The 18,015-nt window shown below is 41.6% G+C and overlaps 1 protein-coding gene across 4 annotated transcripts in view; it reads left to right on the top strand.

Annotated features, from left to right (window-relative positions):
• Nucleotides 1-9,332, top strand: part of INTS13 (integrator complex subunit 13) — a 39,700-nt gene extending 30,368 nt beyond the window's left edge. For 3 of the 4 annotated variants that reach the window (XM_059726611.1, XM_006272884.4, XM_006272883.4), the window contains 7 exons: nucleotides 616-794; nucleotides 2,135-2,293; nucleotides 3,318-3,472; nucleotides 4,345-4,575; nucleotides 5,920-6,059; nucleotides 8,078-8,213; nucleotides 9,101-9,332. In XM_059726611.1, coding sequence (XP_059582594.1) covers nucleotides 616-794; nucleotides 2,135-2,293; nucleotides 3,318-3,472; nucleotides 4,345-4,575; nucleotides 5,920-6,059; nucleotides 8,078-8,213; nucleotides 9,101-9,140 — 1,040 coding nt within the window. In that variant the 3' untranslated portion in view covers nucleotides 9,141-9,332. The remainder of the gene's footprint in view (nucleotides 1-615; nucleotides 795-2,134; nucleotides 2,294-3,317; nucleotides 3,473-4,344; nucleotides 4,576-5,919; nucleotides 6,060-8,077; nucleotides 8,214-9,100) is intronic. The other variant, XM_019498348.2, reaches the window with a different exon arrangement.
• Nucleotides 9,333-18,015: the final 8,683 nt, after the last annotated feature.

Here is an 18,015-nt window from a genome sequence, read left to right as displayed (position 1 = left end):
CTGACTCCCTGTTTTTTGTTTTCTTGTAACAAACAATACTCTTTAGAGGACAGAATTTCTCATTCCTAACTCAATTTTAGGGAACTTAAATGAAGCTATTTTTAACACCTCTACATTTGAAAATTGTGCCCCTTTAAAAGAAAAAAGGATACTTTTATGTTTAAATAATTAACACAGGGTAGCTACTTAAAATTGCCATGGGCTTAGTCTTCAGTGAGACAGTGTGTCGTGTTTGGGTCGCAATTTGGTTTACAAAGATAAAACGTAAGCTGTTAAAAATTGTAAGTTGATTATATACAAGACAGCATTCTCATTCCTTTTTACAAATGTATCTTCCTAAAACCTAAATGTTTAAATACACAAAAAGAAATAAAAGTATTTGGTTGGAATCCTGTCTATATCAAAATACAAAAACAGCATTAAGTTTCATAATAGCTCATTTAAAGGCCGGAATTAAAATCAAATAGGAAAGAGTTGTAGAACTCCTAATTCCAGTTTAGTAAGATAGTTGTAGGTTAGTTTAACAGTTAGGGTTCACTGGGTAAGATAAAAATCAGTAGAATAATTATATAAGTTGCAATTCATAATTAACTAAAATGATCTCAATTTTAATAGGTCGTTCTGTTTTGTTGGAACAGCCACGGAAATCAGGCTCTAAAGTAATTAGCCATATGCTTAGTAGCCATGGAGGAGAAATATTTTTGCATGTATTAAGCAGCTCTCGATCAATTTTAGAAGATCCCCCATCAATTAGTGAAGGATGCGGTGGTAGAGTTACAGACTACAGGATTACAGTAAGATTCTACTGATTGTTTATGGTTTTACTTGCAATTCATCAGATTTTAAGGGTGAAGGAATTGGGTTGAATCCGACATCCAGTACAATAAGGAAATGGGTCACTTGCCCAGGTTGCCTAACTTATCTGGGTCAACCATTTTCAGTACATTACCATTGGTAGTCAGACTTGATCAAGTATGCATACACTTTATTGCCCCCCTTGCATCTGTACTTGTTTGTTTTAGGTAAAAAAAAAAAATTTCAAGATCTTCTCATTAGTGACTTTTTCTTATAAAACACTGTTTATCTTAACAGTGTTGTGAAATGAACTAGGCCTATACAGGTCTCTGTCAGGATGGTTGTCACAATGAGGAACTTGAGAATTGGCAGACAGAACATTTTTAAAAGAAAACTGGAGCTCTGAAATTCATTAGTACCCTTGTATTTGGAACTTAAGTATTTCCTTTATTGTCTCATTGAGAGCGTATTGCACATTCTAAAATTTACTGAACCTTGAACAGTATGGATTTTGAACACTATGGGTATTCATTTATAGATTATGGATTGTCAGACTTTTCCTTAAATGTTTTCTGTATACATCCAAAGTAGAATGACATATGAATGCTGAACTTCTAGTCTTTAGACCTAAGTGCATTGGGGGTTTTTTCTGTTGCACTTTATTCATAAGGAAAGCTATGAGAAGGCAGGGTAGATTTGTACTGTATAGGTTAACTGAATTGGAGAGAGACCCTATTTACTCAAGTCCAAGATGAGTTCTTTTCCTCATTGAACATGGGGAAAACCAAGGCTCGTCTTAGACTCAAGTATCACACCACTCCAGCTGTGAGCTGCAGGGAGCAGCTGTGCAGGGAACCTGCCTTGGCCTGGGGCAGTGGTGGTGGCAGTTTCCTCCTTCCCTGGCTGGCTCCCTCCCCCTGTCTTCCCTGCTGGACAGGAGCAGGCTGGAAAGAAAAATCTGTGTACTGCCACAGCTGTTCCTTGCAGCATGGGGCAGGAGCAGGTCAGAAACAGCTCTGGGGCTCCCCCCCATGCCTGTGTCAGCTGGGAATTGGCTGGCTGCAGCTGAGAACTGTGGGGAGTGGTTGTGCAGGGAGTCCACTGTGGTATGGTGGGGAGGAGCTTTGAGGTTCCCTCTATGTCTGCTTCAGTGTTATGTAGGTTCCTTCTTCCAACTCCTACTTCCAGCCAACAGGGGAGACTGGGGTGTGAGGGTAAGGACTATGCAAGGAGCAAGACCTGGAAGGAGGAACCTGCGAAACCCTCTATGATATTTGACCCATTCAATGAAAGTTATTTTATTAGAAAAAATCCTAATTTTATTTTATTTGGTTATCAGGATTTTGGTGAATTTATGAGGGAAAACAGATTAACTCCTTTTCTAGAACCCAGAAGAAGTCTTGAGATTCCTTTGGAACGAGCAAAAGATCAGTTAGAGAAACATACACGTTACTGGCCTATGATTATTTCTCAGACTACCATTTTCAACATGCAAGCTGTAAGTGACCTTGAATTTATTATTTTTTCTATTCTGTTCTGGAGCAAATTTCCAAAGTGTATTTGGGAAGTGCAGATGGGAAAAGGGGGGCAGATGGGAAACTAATGCATGGGGAGTATGCTACAGAAAAAAACAAATACTATAAAAGTAGCTTAAGGTTTAGCTTTCACTTTTTATTAAATATGCTGTGGATAATTTATGATTAGAACTCTAACTCAGGTGTGCTCAACCCTTGGCTTATAAGCCAAATCTGGCCTGTGTCCCCAAGTCAGTTGGCCTGTGGGGCTCCCCATGGGTCAGGAAATATGACAGCAGGTGAATGGTGGCACTGCAACCCCACTGCCAAATTTACAGACCCATGGGGAGTCCCAGGACCTTCATGCTGGATCAGATGGCTAATCCCAGTGTGCAGGTAAGGGTGGCACAGGCCTGGGCCAGGCCCAGGGCACAATTCCAGCATATGGGGGCTGGGAGGAGGTACCACCAATCCCCTAGGACCCAAACGCAGCACACTGGGGCTGGAGGGGCAGTGCCTGCCCCCCAGGGACCAATTCTGGTGAAAGGGGGTGGCACTGGGCCTCTGGGACCCAATCTTGGCACTGGAGGAGGTAAGGCCCAATCCTAGCCCTTGGGGCTCAATCCCAGTGCACAGGGGCAGTGCCAGGTTCTGGGGTCCACTCCCGGCGCACAGGGCAGGAAGGGGGCTGTGTTGGGACTCAGGCCTCAATCCTGGCACGCTGGACTTAATCCAGCTCGTGGACCATCCCTACCCACTCATCTGTCCCATGGGATCAAAAGGTTGAGAACCACTGCTATAAGTAAAGGCAGAGGGAGACATAGAATTGACTTGGATGCAAAGCCTTTGGATTAAGAAAGAAAAGTTTACGATGAATGTATGTCAGGAGTTGTTTCCAGTTTGGGGGCAAATAATCTGATTTCTATAGCAGGTTCTACTGTAGGCTCTAGTTTTGTTTTCTTAACACTTATGAAATTTTTTTTTGGTCATTTTTGTTTTGCATTGCAGGTGGTGCCATTAGCCAGCGTGATTGTAAAAGAAGCCCTGACGGATGAGGATATACTGAATTGTCAGAAAACCATATACAACTTGGTAGATATGGAGAGGAAAAATGATCCATTGCCAATATCAACAGTTGGTACCCGGGGAAAGGGTCCAAAAAGGTTTAAGAATTATTTACGGTCTACTTTTACTAAAATAGTATCACAACTGCATATGAAACTTGTATTTTAAATCAGGTTATCAAAGGTGGTTTAGAATCCAGTGAACTAATATACACACATGCACAGACAATCAATGTTGTATATAGTTTGGTTGCATCTTTTAGAACTGTAATAATCATATTCCCTTTATGTTAAAGAAAAACTTCAGTGTAATTGGAAAGAGATTAGATCATAGCTAATAAAGAAAAATTGCAAATATTATATTTGCCTGTAAAACATGGAATTTGCCTGTAAATCAAAGTTGGAAGACTTTTGATATATGTTATCTATTCTCATAGTGACCTGCATTTCCTGTTCTTCAATTTCATTATTTGCAGGACAGAAACCAAAGCAAAAAGTCACCACTGAAAGACTCCAGTCTTATTTATCCACAGTCTGTAGATAAATGTTATGACAATTGTCTGTAGCAGGGGTGTCTACCTTACTTACTGGCCCTCTCAGGCTGGATGTTCTGCCTCCAGCAGTGGGGCAAGTGGTAGCAGCATTAACCTCTGCAGTTGTTGAAGCTGCCATTTTGGCATGGCTCCAGAACCCAGGGAGTTAACGTTGCTGCCAGTAATTTCATGCCAAGAATGAAGTAATTTGGAGCAAATAGGACTTCAATCCAAGAAAAATGGAGAAACTGCCTACTTGATAGAGACTGTTTAAAAAAAAAGGTGGGGGGGGGGAGGGACGGCAAGGCAATCAAGTAGTTACGTTCTTTTAATCTTTGTTTCTTTTTAATGTACAAATGACTTTAAAGCCATGTGTGTTCATACATGCACACTTGTGTGTATAAATAAGTAAAGATATACTTTTATGTCCTCTTGTAGAGATGAACAGTACCGGATTATGTGGAATGAATTGGAGACCCTTGTTAGAGCGCACATAAACAACTCTGATAAACACCAACGTGTGTTGGAATGCCTGTTGGCTTGTAGGAGCAAGCCACCTGAAGAAGAGGAGCGCAAGAAACGGGGGAGAAAGAGAGAGGAAAAAGAGGACAAGTCAGAGAAATCGGGAAAAGATTATGAACCAGATAAGCCCTGGCAGGAATCGGAGAGGTCAGCTTTTTGGGGGTTTTTTACATAATAATTCTTTGGCAGTTTAGATGCCCTGCACGTTTTAGGTAATCCAGGCTTATCTGTATGAAATACTGTTCATGGTCAAGAAATCTTGATGTTCACTCACACTTATTGTCCATGTGTTAAGGAACTGAAGACATTGATGTTCACTAATAATATGACTTGTATGATCAGTAACTGTCAATTAATCTGTCTTTCGCAAATCTCTTATTGATTTCTTTATTACTATATTTACTTAAACACATTACCCCATGCACCTTTCCCCCCATAAATTAGCCTTCCAAAATTGTTGGGGGGTCTTAATCAGGGAAATTGCTTTCTGCACCTGAATGAAGCATGGATATGCTGGAATGGCTGCCAGAGGCTGTTCTTCTCTCACAGATAGCATGTTACAAGGTTGTAGTCCACTCCCCAACATCAGAGCTAGAATTTTAACCTTCTCATAGCTGCTACCAAAGTGGATCCTCAGCTAAAAGCTACTGCCAATTTTGCAGTGACTGTGAGAGGGTTAAAACTAGCTCTTGCCTGAAATTGGAGGGAAGGAGGGGGGGAGTGAGCTAAAGAATAGCCTCTGCTCCTGCTCCAGGAGGTCAACTTTTGGCCATGACTAGAAAAGTCTCCTTCTCTTTACTCTGCTTTCCCCAAACAAGGTGCATTTCCTATTTGGGGGTGTGTGGTACGAGAGAAAATACAATATCTATTTTTCCCCCCTTTATGTACTGTTCTAAAGAGGTCACAAAGTGGATGTTCCAAAAACCTGTTACTCAGCCCTAAGTTCAGTTTGCATATATGTTGGTCTAAGTACCTGCAAGATGTCTGAGAGATGTTTTGGTCTCAGGTGCTGTCTATGCAGATAATGTTCAAGTCTTCATGTGATCAAGTCCAGCATTGCAGTTTCCCATCTTTTGTAGAATGACATAAAAGTAGGGACCTGCATGTTGGTAATCTATTTTAGGCTCATCCTTGTTATTGTAGAGGCGGATGGGTCTGTGCTAGGAGTGGGTTTGGGTTGTCTTGATTGTTGACAATAACAAATCTGTAGAACAGTCCAGTATCTGAATAATGAGCATTGTATAAATAGCTATTCATATTAAATTGCTTTAGGTGATTCCTACTTCCTTTTGGCCTACATTCAAAAGTAATGCTTAACCTGTAGCTTCCCTGTTATCTCTATCCTATCTCATCACTTGAAACAAAATGTGTGTACAAGGAGAGGTGTGATGTGTGACCTTGAACTGCACTGTAAATCAAAAATATATTATGGTATGCTCTGTTCTCCTGCCTTTCCCCTCATTTTCATTTCTTCCCCCACCCAAACTAAAGGTTAAAAAGTGTATTAGATCGGGAAAAAGAGGAACTGGCTGAAGCGGAAATCATAAAAGACTCTCCTGATTCTCCTGAGCCACCTAACAAAAAGCCTCTTGTTACAATGGATGAAATGCCACCAGTAGAAAAGGCAAAAGGTAAGTCAGTAATCAAAACCAATTTTAAGAGATGGCAGCTCTGGTAAAAATTGATCTGAATCACAAAATCTCCTACATCGTTATCACAGTAACTAATCTTTTCTTAAGTGACCTAGAGGTGTGTCTCTTCAATACAATATAACCTCTTAAACCTGGGTTTTAAAAATCCAGAATTCTCAGAAATCTGGCACTTTGGCAGCTCGTCCCAGAGTAACAGCTGCGTGCGGAGCGGCGGCACAGAGTGGTGGATGTGGTGGCAGCCACCGCGTGCAAGCTTCCCTCTCTGCATCTGGACAGCTGGGCAGTGACCAGCTGCCACTACCCCCCTGCTCCATACACCTTATTTATGTTTCAGAAATCTGGCATTTTCAAATATCCAGCAGGTGCTTGGTCCCAAGCATGCTAGGTTAATGAGGTTATACTGCACATAGATTTATTTGCTCAGTGCTAAGGTGAGTTGTTACTAAGTTGTATGCAAAAGCGAAAATATACCCAGTAGGATTTTCCAAAGATGAACAGTAAAATAAAAAAAAACAGTTGATTAATTGAAGAGTATGACAAATCCTGTACAGAGAAACAAGCAAGATCTTACTGTGAGCTGAGCAGTTTTGGACAGTGTGGGAGTGAGAATTCTAGGAATGGATTCTTATATTATGATAAAGAACCTGTTTCCTTGATTGCTGTTCATTGAGGCCAGGTTGACAGGTTCTCAAATGGAAAAGTACCTTTTACCATGTATAATCCCATTGATTTCAGTGGATTTATTTATGCAGTAAGGCACTTCTTCTCTGGGCTGAAGGCTGTTGTTGTTCATGATCTAAAAAGTGAATTGTATTCAAAGATCATTTTTTGCATAGAGGTGTCACTAAAGCAGAAAAAAACACCAGGGTAAAATAGAGAAGAGGAAACAACCTATTGGAGACCATAAATGGCAATTACTCTGGAAGAATTTAGGTTGAGAGAGATTTTTGTATATAAAAAAAGAACTTTTCAATTAAAGTGCTGAGTGAAGTAGAACAGAGTGTATCATACATTTATAATGAGAAGGACACAAGAATCCAGTTATGAATGAGGCTTAGGAGAAAGCACCTAACTCTTCTGTTGTCATCAGCTGCAGAAGAATTGAGGCTTGGGGATGTTTGAAGAGTTTAGTTAGAGTTTTGAAAGATGTCTTCTGATTCTCTTCATGCATATCTGTAATCTACTTTTCTACTATACGGTACCTAACTATTAACAAATGGAACATGGTGACTCAGTTTTATGTCAAGGTTCTAGTGACAGGTGTTTTGGATAGCTGCAGTTTGGAAACGTGAAGGTACAGAACCGTCTTAGAGAGGGATGGAGAGATTCCCAATATTAAAAAAAATAGAGAGAATGTTCCTGGCAGTCTTTGCTGCTGTCCATTGTTTTTGGTTGTTCTGACTGAGGACTCTTTTGGACCAGTGAACCCTATTCATATCAGCTAAGCAACTGTATTTCATAGATTGCAGCAGGTTCTGGAGCTGAAAGACGAATAAGTGACCCCTTTTCTTTGCAGCTGAATGACAGTGAGGGTGCCCAGTTCCTGTGTTGGGACATCTGGAAGAGATAATGCCTTCTTTCATTCCTGTTTCCTGACAGACCACTTCCACATAGAGCAATGAAAAAATTGAAGTCTAGTTTTATGCATTTAGGGTAAAGTCGGACTGGTGTAGAACAGCTCCTGTCTGCTTATGGCACATGAGGTCTGTCTATTCCATTTACCACTCTATCTAGGCACATAGCCTGGGTAGGGTATGGCCAAGATTAGTGACCCCCTGATCTTACACTACCTAAATTTCTCCTCTTTGCAGCCATCATGTTCATCCTACCTATGTTCTAAACTCATGGGGGTAAAGACCAGGCTTCCCCTTCATGTTATATGTGCTGTCCTGTGGCACGGTATAGATAGTATAATTTGTTCATATACAGGGGTTGTATTTGGGACTCCATTAATCAGATTTCTTTTTGATTTTTTTTTTTTCCATATGGAATTCTAGGGCCTATGTCCTTGCTGTCTCTGTGGAGCAATAGGATTAATACAGCTAATTCTAGGAAACATCAAGAATTTATTGGTCGTTTGAATTCTGTCAACAACAAAGCTGAGCTGTATCAACATCTCAAAGAGGAAAATGGGTTTGTATTGCTAAATACACAATACTAAATATATTTTACTAACAGCTGAATGCTATATGGAGCACTAAGTTAGTTGTCTACTAAGATCAGTCTTTACCTCGTGCACTAAGTAAAATTTGGTCTGGTTTTTTATTTTTATAGTTTTTGCTTTTAGTTGCTGAGCAAGACTGAATATGACCTGACTGTAATCTGTTTTAAGATTCCTTTCCTCCTTTTCCAGAGACTGCCATGTAGTACCACTCCTTAAATTTGGCAGAAGCAGAATTATGGACAAGCTCAGATCCCTTGTGTGCCAGGCTGTCACTCAATCCATCCTCCAAAACAGTATCCAACATCAAAAGCCACCAATTTGAACCTTGTAGACAATAAACTTTTGCATCTTGTGCCATACCTTAATGAAACAATGATAACTTAATCCATATCCTGTATCTGTCCACAAGCTGGATTGCTGTGAAGCAATCATTGGAGTGTAGGCAGTCAGTGATTTGAAAACGAGGATAAAAATAAAGGGAAAAAGATTTAGTTTCATGAGGAATTTGACACAAACCAACAAAGTGCAAAAGATTCGGAGAAGCTTATCCTCAGTCACAAGTCTGCTCTTATCTTTTAACAACTGCTGGTATTGATAATAGACTCAGGCTTAACTGGGATTTTTATATGTGAACCTTACTGCACATGTAGTACAATTGTAAGCAGAAAGTTTGCTTTCTTTTGACATAGCAATTACTTAGAAATTTTTACTTAAATAAGTGGTGAGATACTGAAAAATTTAAAAGGACTACTTATATGAAATTAGTGATCTGCCTTTTAATTTTAATTATCTGAGTGACTTGCAAGCAGATTATACATCCAAACTAACCAGTCTTTTCAACCTTCTTGTATTTCAGCATGGAAACAACAGAAAATGGAAAAGGCAGCCGACAATGATTGTTGATTAATATTTTTTAAACAAGCTAAAGTTGGCCAAAATGCATAATTATTTTATGCTGAAATTTGAAGTTGATATCATTTCAGTAAGATTGTATAGTTCTGTTGCTTTGGTTTTTACATTTTTCTAATTTTATCCCTTTTCTATGAGATGTAGAATCTACATATTACATTAAATGACTTGTGTGCAAATGAGATTGTTCTTCAATTATCTTACATTGGATTTTAGGATACAAGCTTGTCCCCACCACTGTACGCACAAATACACCCTTGAAATATCACAATCTGTTTTCCAGGTCTTTTTTCTGGGAAATATTGGTAAAAATGTGAAAAGCTTACAACATTAAGATTTTTAGGGAGAAAAACAGAACTCTGAATTTGAACCTCTAGTTTCCTGACACATTGCTATGTTTTAAGATGTATGCAAAACCTCCCAGGAGGCCAAAAACTTAAGAGAACGGCTCTAAAAAGAAAATGCAGACTTCTCATTTAGAGTCCATGCCTGGAGAAGATGGCATTTCTAGATCAACATTTGGGCGAGGGAAGGTTTTAAGATCTTTAGTAGAGTATAATGATGGGGTTGAGTGTGTGAACTTTTAGACAAGATTATTTTCATTCAAGTAGCAAAGCTTTTCTAGTTGCTCTTTATGCCGAAATTATCAAAACACGATAAAAATCCTTGCTTTCTAAACAAGGTGTAATTTTAAAATTGTTCTGATTGTTCAAAGAATTTCTCCCAATCTACTTCTGGCAACAGTTGGAATACAAGATTTTGAAGGCTAATTTCTCCTCTGAATGTACAGGTGATACTCGATCTGTGATCTCCATTGGTAGCTGTGGAATATCAAATTAGATGTTCTCCCTGAAACCATTTTTTGATTCCACCTCAAGTTCTTGGATGGTGTGACTAGATCTGTTACTTTTGTTTCCCCTGTTAGAAAGTGGGGCTCATTTCTTTATGGATGACTGAATGTCAGTCAGAGGGAAGAACTTGGGTACAAAATAAGGCCTAGTCTAGAGAATAGGATCCAGACCCATCAGTTTCCTTTTCTGTATCTGTGCAACAAAATTATCCTATCCTTGAGATGGATTAACCTTTTGTTTGATAACAGCTGTTAGAAGAAACTAAGGGTCCCATATATATATTATAGAGCAGGACTGATATTCTGTGTTTTACTTCAGGCTTTTCTTCTGAATAGGTAAGTATATCATATAGGCATATTTTATCATTTGAGAGTTCTGAAGGCCATGCTTGATGACCACTGTATCAGAACACAAATGTAATTTGGGTACTTCTTCCTTAAAATTAGTTACTGACCCAGGGAAGCAGCTTATATAGTTTCAAAGTCATTGTATAACAACTGAAATGGAATCAAGAATAAATGGTTTCCCTCCTGTTATATGATGATTATTTTAGAGCTACTTGTAATGAAATAATTTACAAGGTCATAATATTACTCTGTAAATAAGGATGATTTTTGAGATATTTCGTCTTACAGTCGCATTTTATATTTGTATGAAGCTTGCTGAGGTCCTCAAAGCTTTGTACAAGTAGCTGTATGCAAAGTAGTCCACTGACCTCTGCAATGGGAGGGCAGTAGCCAAGAAGCATTAATTGCACACAATGTACTGTATAACAGTGGTGGAAGGGAAAACTTTCCTCAAAGACGCTGGAGGAAACTCGTTCCATTTACAAAAAGGACTTGGGGTTATTGAAAGTCCTCTTTGTATCAGGTAGGGATCTCATTTTATAATAACCTGAAGACTACTTCAAAGACTCCCTATGCTTGAGAAGAGATTTTTAAAGGCCACAGGTCCTCATTTATTCTACTTACCTGAAAACCAGCGTATCTTTTATTGCACGGTTTGCTAGTATTACACTGATTCAGTGCTGATACAGAACAAAAAATGTTGATAGTAGAAACATCAAGCTGTAGACTTATCTGATCTGAGAGCAGGTAGCTAACAAAGCTGCTATTCTGAACTTGAAATTGTGGCAGTGGTGAGGGGAGTGGGCTTGTGTTGATCACACAGTGGTGGGGGGAGAATGACTCGCATTGTATGGGGTCAGGGATGTTGTACTGCTCTGGAAAGGAGGGGGTGAGGGCTGGTACTGCCCACATGACAACAGCTGGAGGGTGGGGGGGTGATACAGAAATAGAGTGGCTGTGCACAGTGGGCATCCTGCACAAGCTCACTTTCTCTTTCCCCTCTTGCTATTTATTCAAACTGGGATAATAAGCTTACAGCTTAATGTGGTTGCGTAAGCTTGCACAGGGGCTTGATACATTCCACAAAAATGAGTGAGATCATTCCTATTCATCCCAGTAGTACAGGTTTGGGTTTCATGAAGACAGCTTGATTGCTCCAAACCACGTGATGGTTCTAAATATAAATCTGTTATTCCTAATGCCTGTTCTACCTACCAACCATAGCTTTAGACCAGTGATTCTCAGTGAGGCTGCCACAAGATCTTTTGAAGGGTACCTTGAGGTGTGAGGAGATAAGCAGGTATGAGGAAGTAAGTGCAGGCTCAGATATGTCCCAGCCTGGCTGCTTCCCCACCCCCACCGTCCAGTTCTTCTGCAAGGAGGTAAGCACTGTAATAAATCAGTTTTTGAAATGAGTGCCACTTAAGTTACAAGTTATGGAGGGGTGCTTTGAGTTAAATGAGGGATGCTTCACACCTAAAAAGATTGAGAACCACTGGCTTAGACCCTCAGTTGCTGCAAAATAGTGTTGCTATATTCACTTTGACTTTATCAATACACTGTTTTGTTCACAATTGGCTGACTTGTAAGTGTTTCTGTAGTCATCCTGAGGGGTGATTCAAAAAAGTGTGTGTATAACATCAGCAGTATTATCCTTAGTTAAAACAGTCGGTTCACACAGCAGATCATTGTTCATTGTAAACTTTCTAGTACTGTCATTTTCACCTTCTGTGCTCTTTTACTGTCAGCATTGGACATAGCAATATTCTTCTCTAAATAGTCTGTTTCAGTTCTCTTCTGTGCCAGCAATTATGGTGCTGTTTTCCTGGTCTTCTATTGAAATGCAATGTCATTAGCTCTGTAGGTAGGCTTTCAACAATGCATCCAGTACCAGCAATACTAGTGAGGAAGAAAGAGACATTTTATCACCAGTGGCTACAAAAAGTAGCTAAATGTAAGTTGAAAATATATCAAGACATTAAGTTTAGTTTTCATGTCTTGTCTGTCCTTTAGCTGTCTCATGTGCATGCGCGCGCGCGCACACACACACACACAGCTACAATAAAGTCCTAGTATTTTGTACATCTTGTGTAGCCTTGTCAGCGAATTTAAGTTTCTTCTGCTATAAAGTAGATGGTATTTAATCATTTTCTATAACTGTATCAATCACATTTTATCCTTCTTTTTTAGATATTTCACTGTGCTCTTAAGCTGAAGGCATCATTATTGTGCCAAAAGCAAAGCCAAGGCAAAGAGCAGACTGCTGTCCTAGGGATTTATAGTCTATTTGGTGGTGTGTTTAAAAAACAAAACAAAAAAATATGCATTTCATTTTCAGAGCTATAATATAAGTGGGTCACATGTCCCTCACCTGTCAAGCTTTCCTATTCAAATTGCAATGTCAGACAGTACATTCTGTGGATGTTTCTTTGTGAGAAATGCAGTGCTCTTATGACATCTCAGAAGCACAAAAGAGAAAGCTGCTATTTAAGGGAAAATTTCTATAAGTTTAAAGTCAGGCCCTTGGATACCAGCACATCTGCTCTGAGGAGAACACTTGTGATGTAAAATCTTCCTTTATACAACAAGGACCCTCTAGTAAAAAAAAAAAATAGGCTGAATACTTGAAAGAGCTACCCAAGTACCCTACTGGTAACCTGGTACAATCCAAAAAGAAGCCCCCCTGTAATCAAACAACCTTGGTACTTTGGTACCACCCTACATGAACCTATCAAAAGAATCCTCAAACAACTTCAGACTTGATTTAAAAATCATACCTTGAGAGAAATATTCCCAACCCCTCTACTCTTGGCTTTCAAATAATAACCCCCTAACCTTGCCATCATCAGAAGCAAACTCCCACTGTCCAACTGATGTAAAGTGGAACATAGCCTTTTCTTAGCAAGAAATGCTTAATGTGTCAACACTGCTACTACAGTTAAAACCATTAGAATGCATGGATCCTACATTTCCCATTTCCCATTAATGTGATATATCTAATATAATGCATCAAGTGCCCTCATGGCAGCTATGTGGGTGAAAGTCAACAGCAGCTATGTATCAGAATGAGCTCTTACAGAAATAAAATATAAAGGACAGACACATGTACACTATTTGGTGCACATTTCTCACAGGACCACTACTCCATCTCTGACCTCACTCATGCTCAAGGTAGAGGTACCCAATACATTTAAAAGACAAACTTGGGAAATAAAAATTCATCAGGTGGCTGGACACTAGGAACCAAGGACTTAACACTAATATTGGGTTTGTGGCACCTTGTAATGTACCTGATTCCTGAATTCTTCCCACACAGGCAATGATAATGACACAGATGGTAACCTTATTCCTTTTTGATAGGCCTTGATATCCCAGTTATCAGCTGCTTTTCTTCTGCAAGTTTTATTCTCCCAACTCAGTCAAGGTATACGCTCAAGAGGAGCGCAGAGAAAGCGCATCAAGAATGTCCTTAAAGCCAACTTGAAAAAATGCCACCTTGACAAGTTGCGAGAGAGTGCCCCAATTGGAAGAAGGGTCTGCTGCAAAGATCTCAGTATTTTGAAATCTTATGATGACAACAGAAGATGGAAAAGTGGGAGCGGCAGAAAGAGCATGTCATGGACTGAATCGAATCTGGATCCACCCACCCTGCCTGGAAACACATGCCTGAGTTGCTGCAGAGTCTGAAGATGGGCCTCATCAGCCAGCTTTTGACCCACAGATAAAAAATCATGAAAGACACTCATCTTCAACTGTGAGGGATTGCCCAAGAAGAAGTTTGCCTGATATCCCTGGGAATTTCTCTCCCCCATCTTCCAACAAGTTTTTAATATGGCTGTGCTGGCTTTTCTCCCCAGACCTGAAAGAGAATGTCTTGCATTCAACATCTTGTCTTACTCTATCCTAGTGTCTTTTAAACTGTGTTCTGTGGATCCCTGGTGTTCTGCGATAGGTCATCAGGGGTTCTGCAAAGAGATTGGGGGTAATGGCAAAGTGGGCTGGGGTGTAGTGCACTGCCATTGCCAAACCAGGTTACCTGGTTTCATGTCATTCCTGAGAATAGGGGTAGGAGTTCCATGGCAGAAGAAGTGATCTGAACTATGCAGTTGGTCTAATAGAAGATATCGCCTGAAAAAATCCTTTTCTCGCAGAATTCTGAACCGTCATGCCTACTACATCACTCTAACATTACCACAATATGCAAGTTTAAAGCAATTTTCAAATTGGTATGTAGTCTAAAGATTTTGTTCGTTAGTCTATTAAAATGTGTGATGTTACCTCTTTTTATCCTTAACATTTTGGCTGTCATAACATGAAGCAGAGCATTCTGAGCTAATTTTGCCCTCAGTGCAGAGTATAAGTCTGCACAGCTTTTGTAGTTTTGCCCTATGATGTTCCTTTCAAGAAAGGACTCCAGGATTGGACTAGATGACCTTCTGAGGTCCCTTTCCAACCTAATTTTCCATGATTCTATGATAAGACCCTCTTTTCCTTTTTTTCTATCCAGTTTTGAAAGACGGGTACTACCAACAAAAAAAGTGCAAGAATTTCTCGTGCCACCCAAGTGAGAGAAATCTGCCATGTAAAATTGTCAATAGCATTGAAGTCCTGATTCTTAACTTTATTGATTTTGAAATTTAGGCCATAGGATTATGACTGTTTACCATTGCCAGTGGCAGCACCCTCAACAATGTGCTGCTCTGTTTACCTGCTTCCATATTAACACTGTTGAGCTGCATTGGTTTAAGGGCATAGGCAGACATGGGATTTACCCAAAGAACCTAATTTTTTTATTAGACCAACTCAAGTAGTTGGAAAAATTCTTCTTTGCAAGCTTTCAGGTAAAGATGTTTTGGGGAGCATAGATTTACTATATACCAGCCAGAAAGATTGGCTTAAGACCATGTGGAGGCAACTGAGGTTGTAGCACTGGCACCTCTTGGACTACATCACCCGAGGTAGAGACCTGAGGGACGTGCTTGCCACGAGGGCCACGAAGGGATCTGAAGACTGCTGGACGGACTTGTGCACTCTGTGATGAACATTTGCCTGGCACCAAGACACTGGAAGACCCAGAAGGCCGCCCAAAGATAGCTGAACATTGCAGTGCTGAAGGACCCTGGACAGTGGGAGGAGCTCCAGGCCCAGTTGTATGGTAAACTGAAGCAAGTCTCTACTGTTGATGACATCTCCATCCAGGCACACTGGAAGCAACTTAAGTCTGCTGTCCAAGACACCTGTGCCCAGACCATTGGGTTTGTATCACAATGGAACCAGGTCTGGTTTGATGCCAATGATGCTCATATTTACACTCTCCTTGAGTGGAAGCATGCAACCTTCATCACCTGGCAAAGCCATCCACAAACTCAGCAAAAGACGGCAGTATACCACTAGCTGAAGGCTGTAGTCCAGTAATGCATCTGTGACATGAAGAACAGCTGGTGGGTGAAGAAGGCACATGTGATCCAGGGCTACGCCAACCAGCATGACATGTATAACTTCTTCCAGGCCACCAAGACAACCTACGGACCCCACTCCATTGGATAAAACACCCTCCGATCACAGGACGGCTCCCGGCTCCTCCAGGATGATGACGCCATCCATCTGCATTGGAAGGAGCATTTCGAACTCCTCCTTAACTGGGAGTCCACCGTATTAGAGGAGATCCTCCAAGCCATCCCACAGCGCCCTGTGGTGGATTCCCTCGGTGATCCACCAACCATGGGAGAGTTGAAGCGGGCCATCAAACAGATGAAAACCAACAAAGCCTGTGGGCCAGATGATATACCTGCAGCGATCTACCATGCTGGTGGCTTCCGGCTCACATCACGACTCCACCGGCTTATCCTCCACCCTTGGGATGAAGAGGACGTCCCCGGGGATCTCAAGTACGTGACCATCATGACCATCTACAAGAAAGGGGGACAAATCTGACTGTGGGAACTACAAGAGATTTTCTCTCCTGTCCATTGCAGGTAAGATCCTGGCCCGCATCTTCCTGAACTGCCTTTGTCCTGTCGCCGAGAAGATCCTTCCAAAAACCATTCTGACCATCCCGGGGCACTGTGGACATGGTTTTCGTTACCCGGCAGATCCAAGAAAAACGTTGGGAACAAAATCAAGAACTGTTCTTCGCCTTTATTGACCTCAGCAAGACTTTTGATTCCTTAAATTGTGAAGCTCTGTGGACCATCCTCCAATGCCTTGGCTGCCCGCTGAAGTTTGTCACCATGCTGAGACTCCTGTATGACAATATGACTGCCACCATCCTGAGTGGAAGATCTGAAACCAATGCCTTTCGCATCTGGACCGGGGTCAAACAAGATCGTGTGATCACCCCCACCTGTTCACCTGACCTCATATGAGATGATCTACCATCCAGCATTAGTATCCAGTATAGACTGGATGGGAAGCTTTTCAATCTTGGGTGCTTCCGGGCAAAAACAGCTCACCACCAAGGACATCCACGACCTTCAGTTTGCAGACGATGGCTGTGTGATGGCTCATTCTGCACAAGATATGCAAGCGACCCTAGATCTCTTCAATGCTTAGTATAAAAGACTTGGCCTGTCCTTGAACAAAGGCAAAGGTTCTCCACCAACCCTCCCCCAGCCAGCTGAACATCCCTCACTCTATCTACATAGATGAGGATGCTCCGGAGTACGTGGAGCACTTTCCGTATCTCAGCAGCCACCTCTCTCAACAGGCTACCATTGATGAAGTCCAGCACCAGCTACTCCAGTGCCGCTGCCTTCAAACTGTGACAACGTGTCTTTGAAAATAGAGATCTTTGGAAGCTGATGAGGGTCCTGATATATAAGGCTGTCGTGCTGACCACTCTACTGCAGTGAAGCCTGGACCATCTACCAACACCACATTAAGACCCTTGAGAGCTTTCACCAGTGGTGCTTGCATTGAATCCTGGGGATCAAATGGGAGGACTGCTGGACCAGCACAAGCATCCTCCGTGAAGCTGCGTCCACTAGTATTGAAGCTTTGCTCTTGAGAAATTGACTTCGATGGATGGGCCACTGCATCCGGAATGCCAAGAATTGCCTCCCTTGCCAGATTTTTTGTCCCAGCTGTCCGTTAGCCAATGCTTAAATGGCGGCCCAAGAAGACAGTACAAAGACACGCTCAAGGTCACCCTCAAGCACAGAGGCATCAACACCAACAGCTGGGAGGAACAAAATGCTGACCGTTCAGCATGGCACCACCTGGTCCACCAAGGCACACACCACTTAGAGGCCCAACAACTGGATACCAAAGCAGAATGGTGGCGGCAGAGAAAGGAGAAGTAGACCAACCCAGGGCTGTGAATCCCACTCCCCCGCACAACAACGTGCCCCTATTGCTGAAGAACGCGTGCATCCAGAATTAGGCTCATCAGTCACCTGAGGACACATCAAGCCTGATGGATGTCATCCTCAACTTCAAGGGACCGACAGTGACTGCACCCAAGCTGCTTGCAGTCTCCTGGCTGCCTGCTACAGCTGACCCAGCCCCTGGGCAGGCCCCTGCTGTCCCCCATGGAGCCCAGGCCACTTGCAGCAGGCAGTGAGGAGGATGCAAGGAGCTGCACTTAGATCTGTGAAGCCCCATCCTAGCTTGTTGCCAGTGGCAAGTGCACGTATGCCTTGAGGTGGATGACGGGGACGGGGCGG

The sequence above is a fragment of the Alligator mississippiensis genome, chromosome 4 (assembly GCF_030867095.1).
Source record: "Alligator mississippiensis isolate rAllMis1 chromosome 4, rAllMis1, whole genome shotgun sequence".
NCBI classification, from domain to species: Eukaryota; Metazoa; Chordata; order Crocodylia; family Alligatoridae; genus Alligator; species Alligator mississippiensis.
Note: the sequence above shows the minus strand (reverse complement) of the source record. Positions and strands in the feature narration are given on the sequence as shown.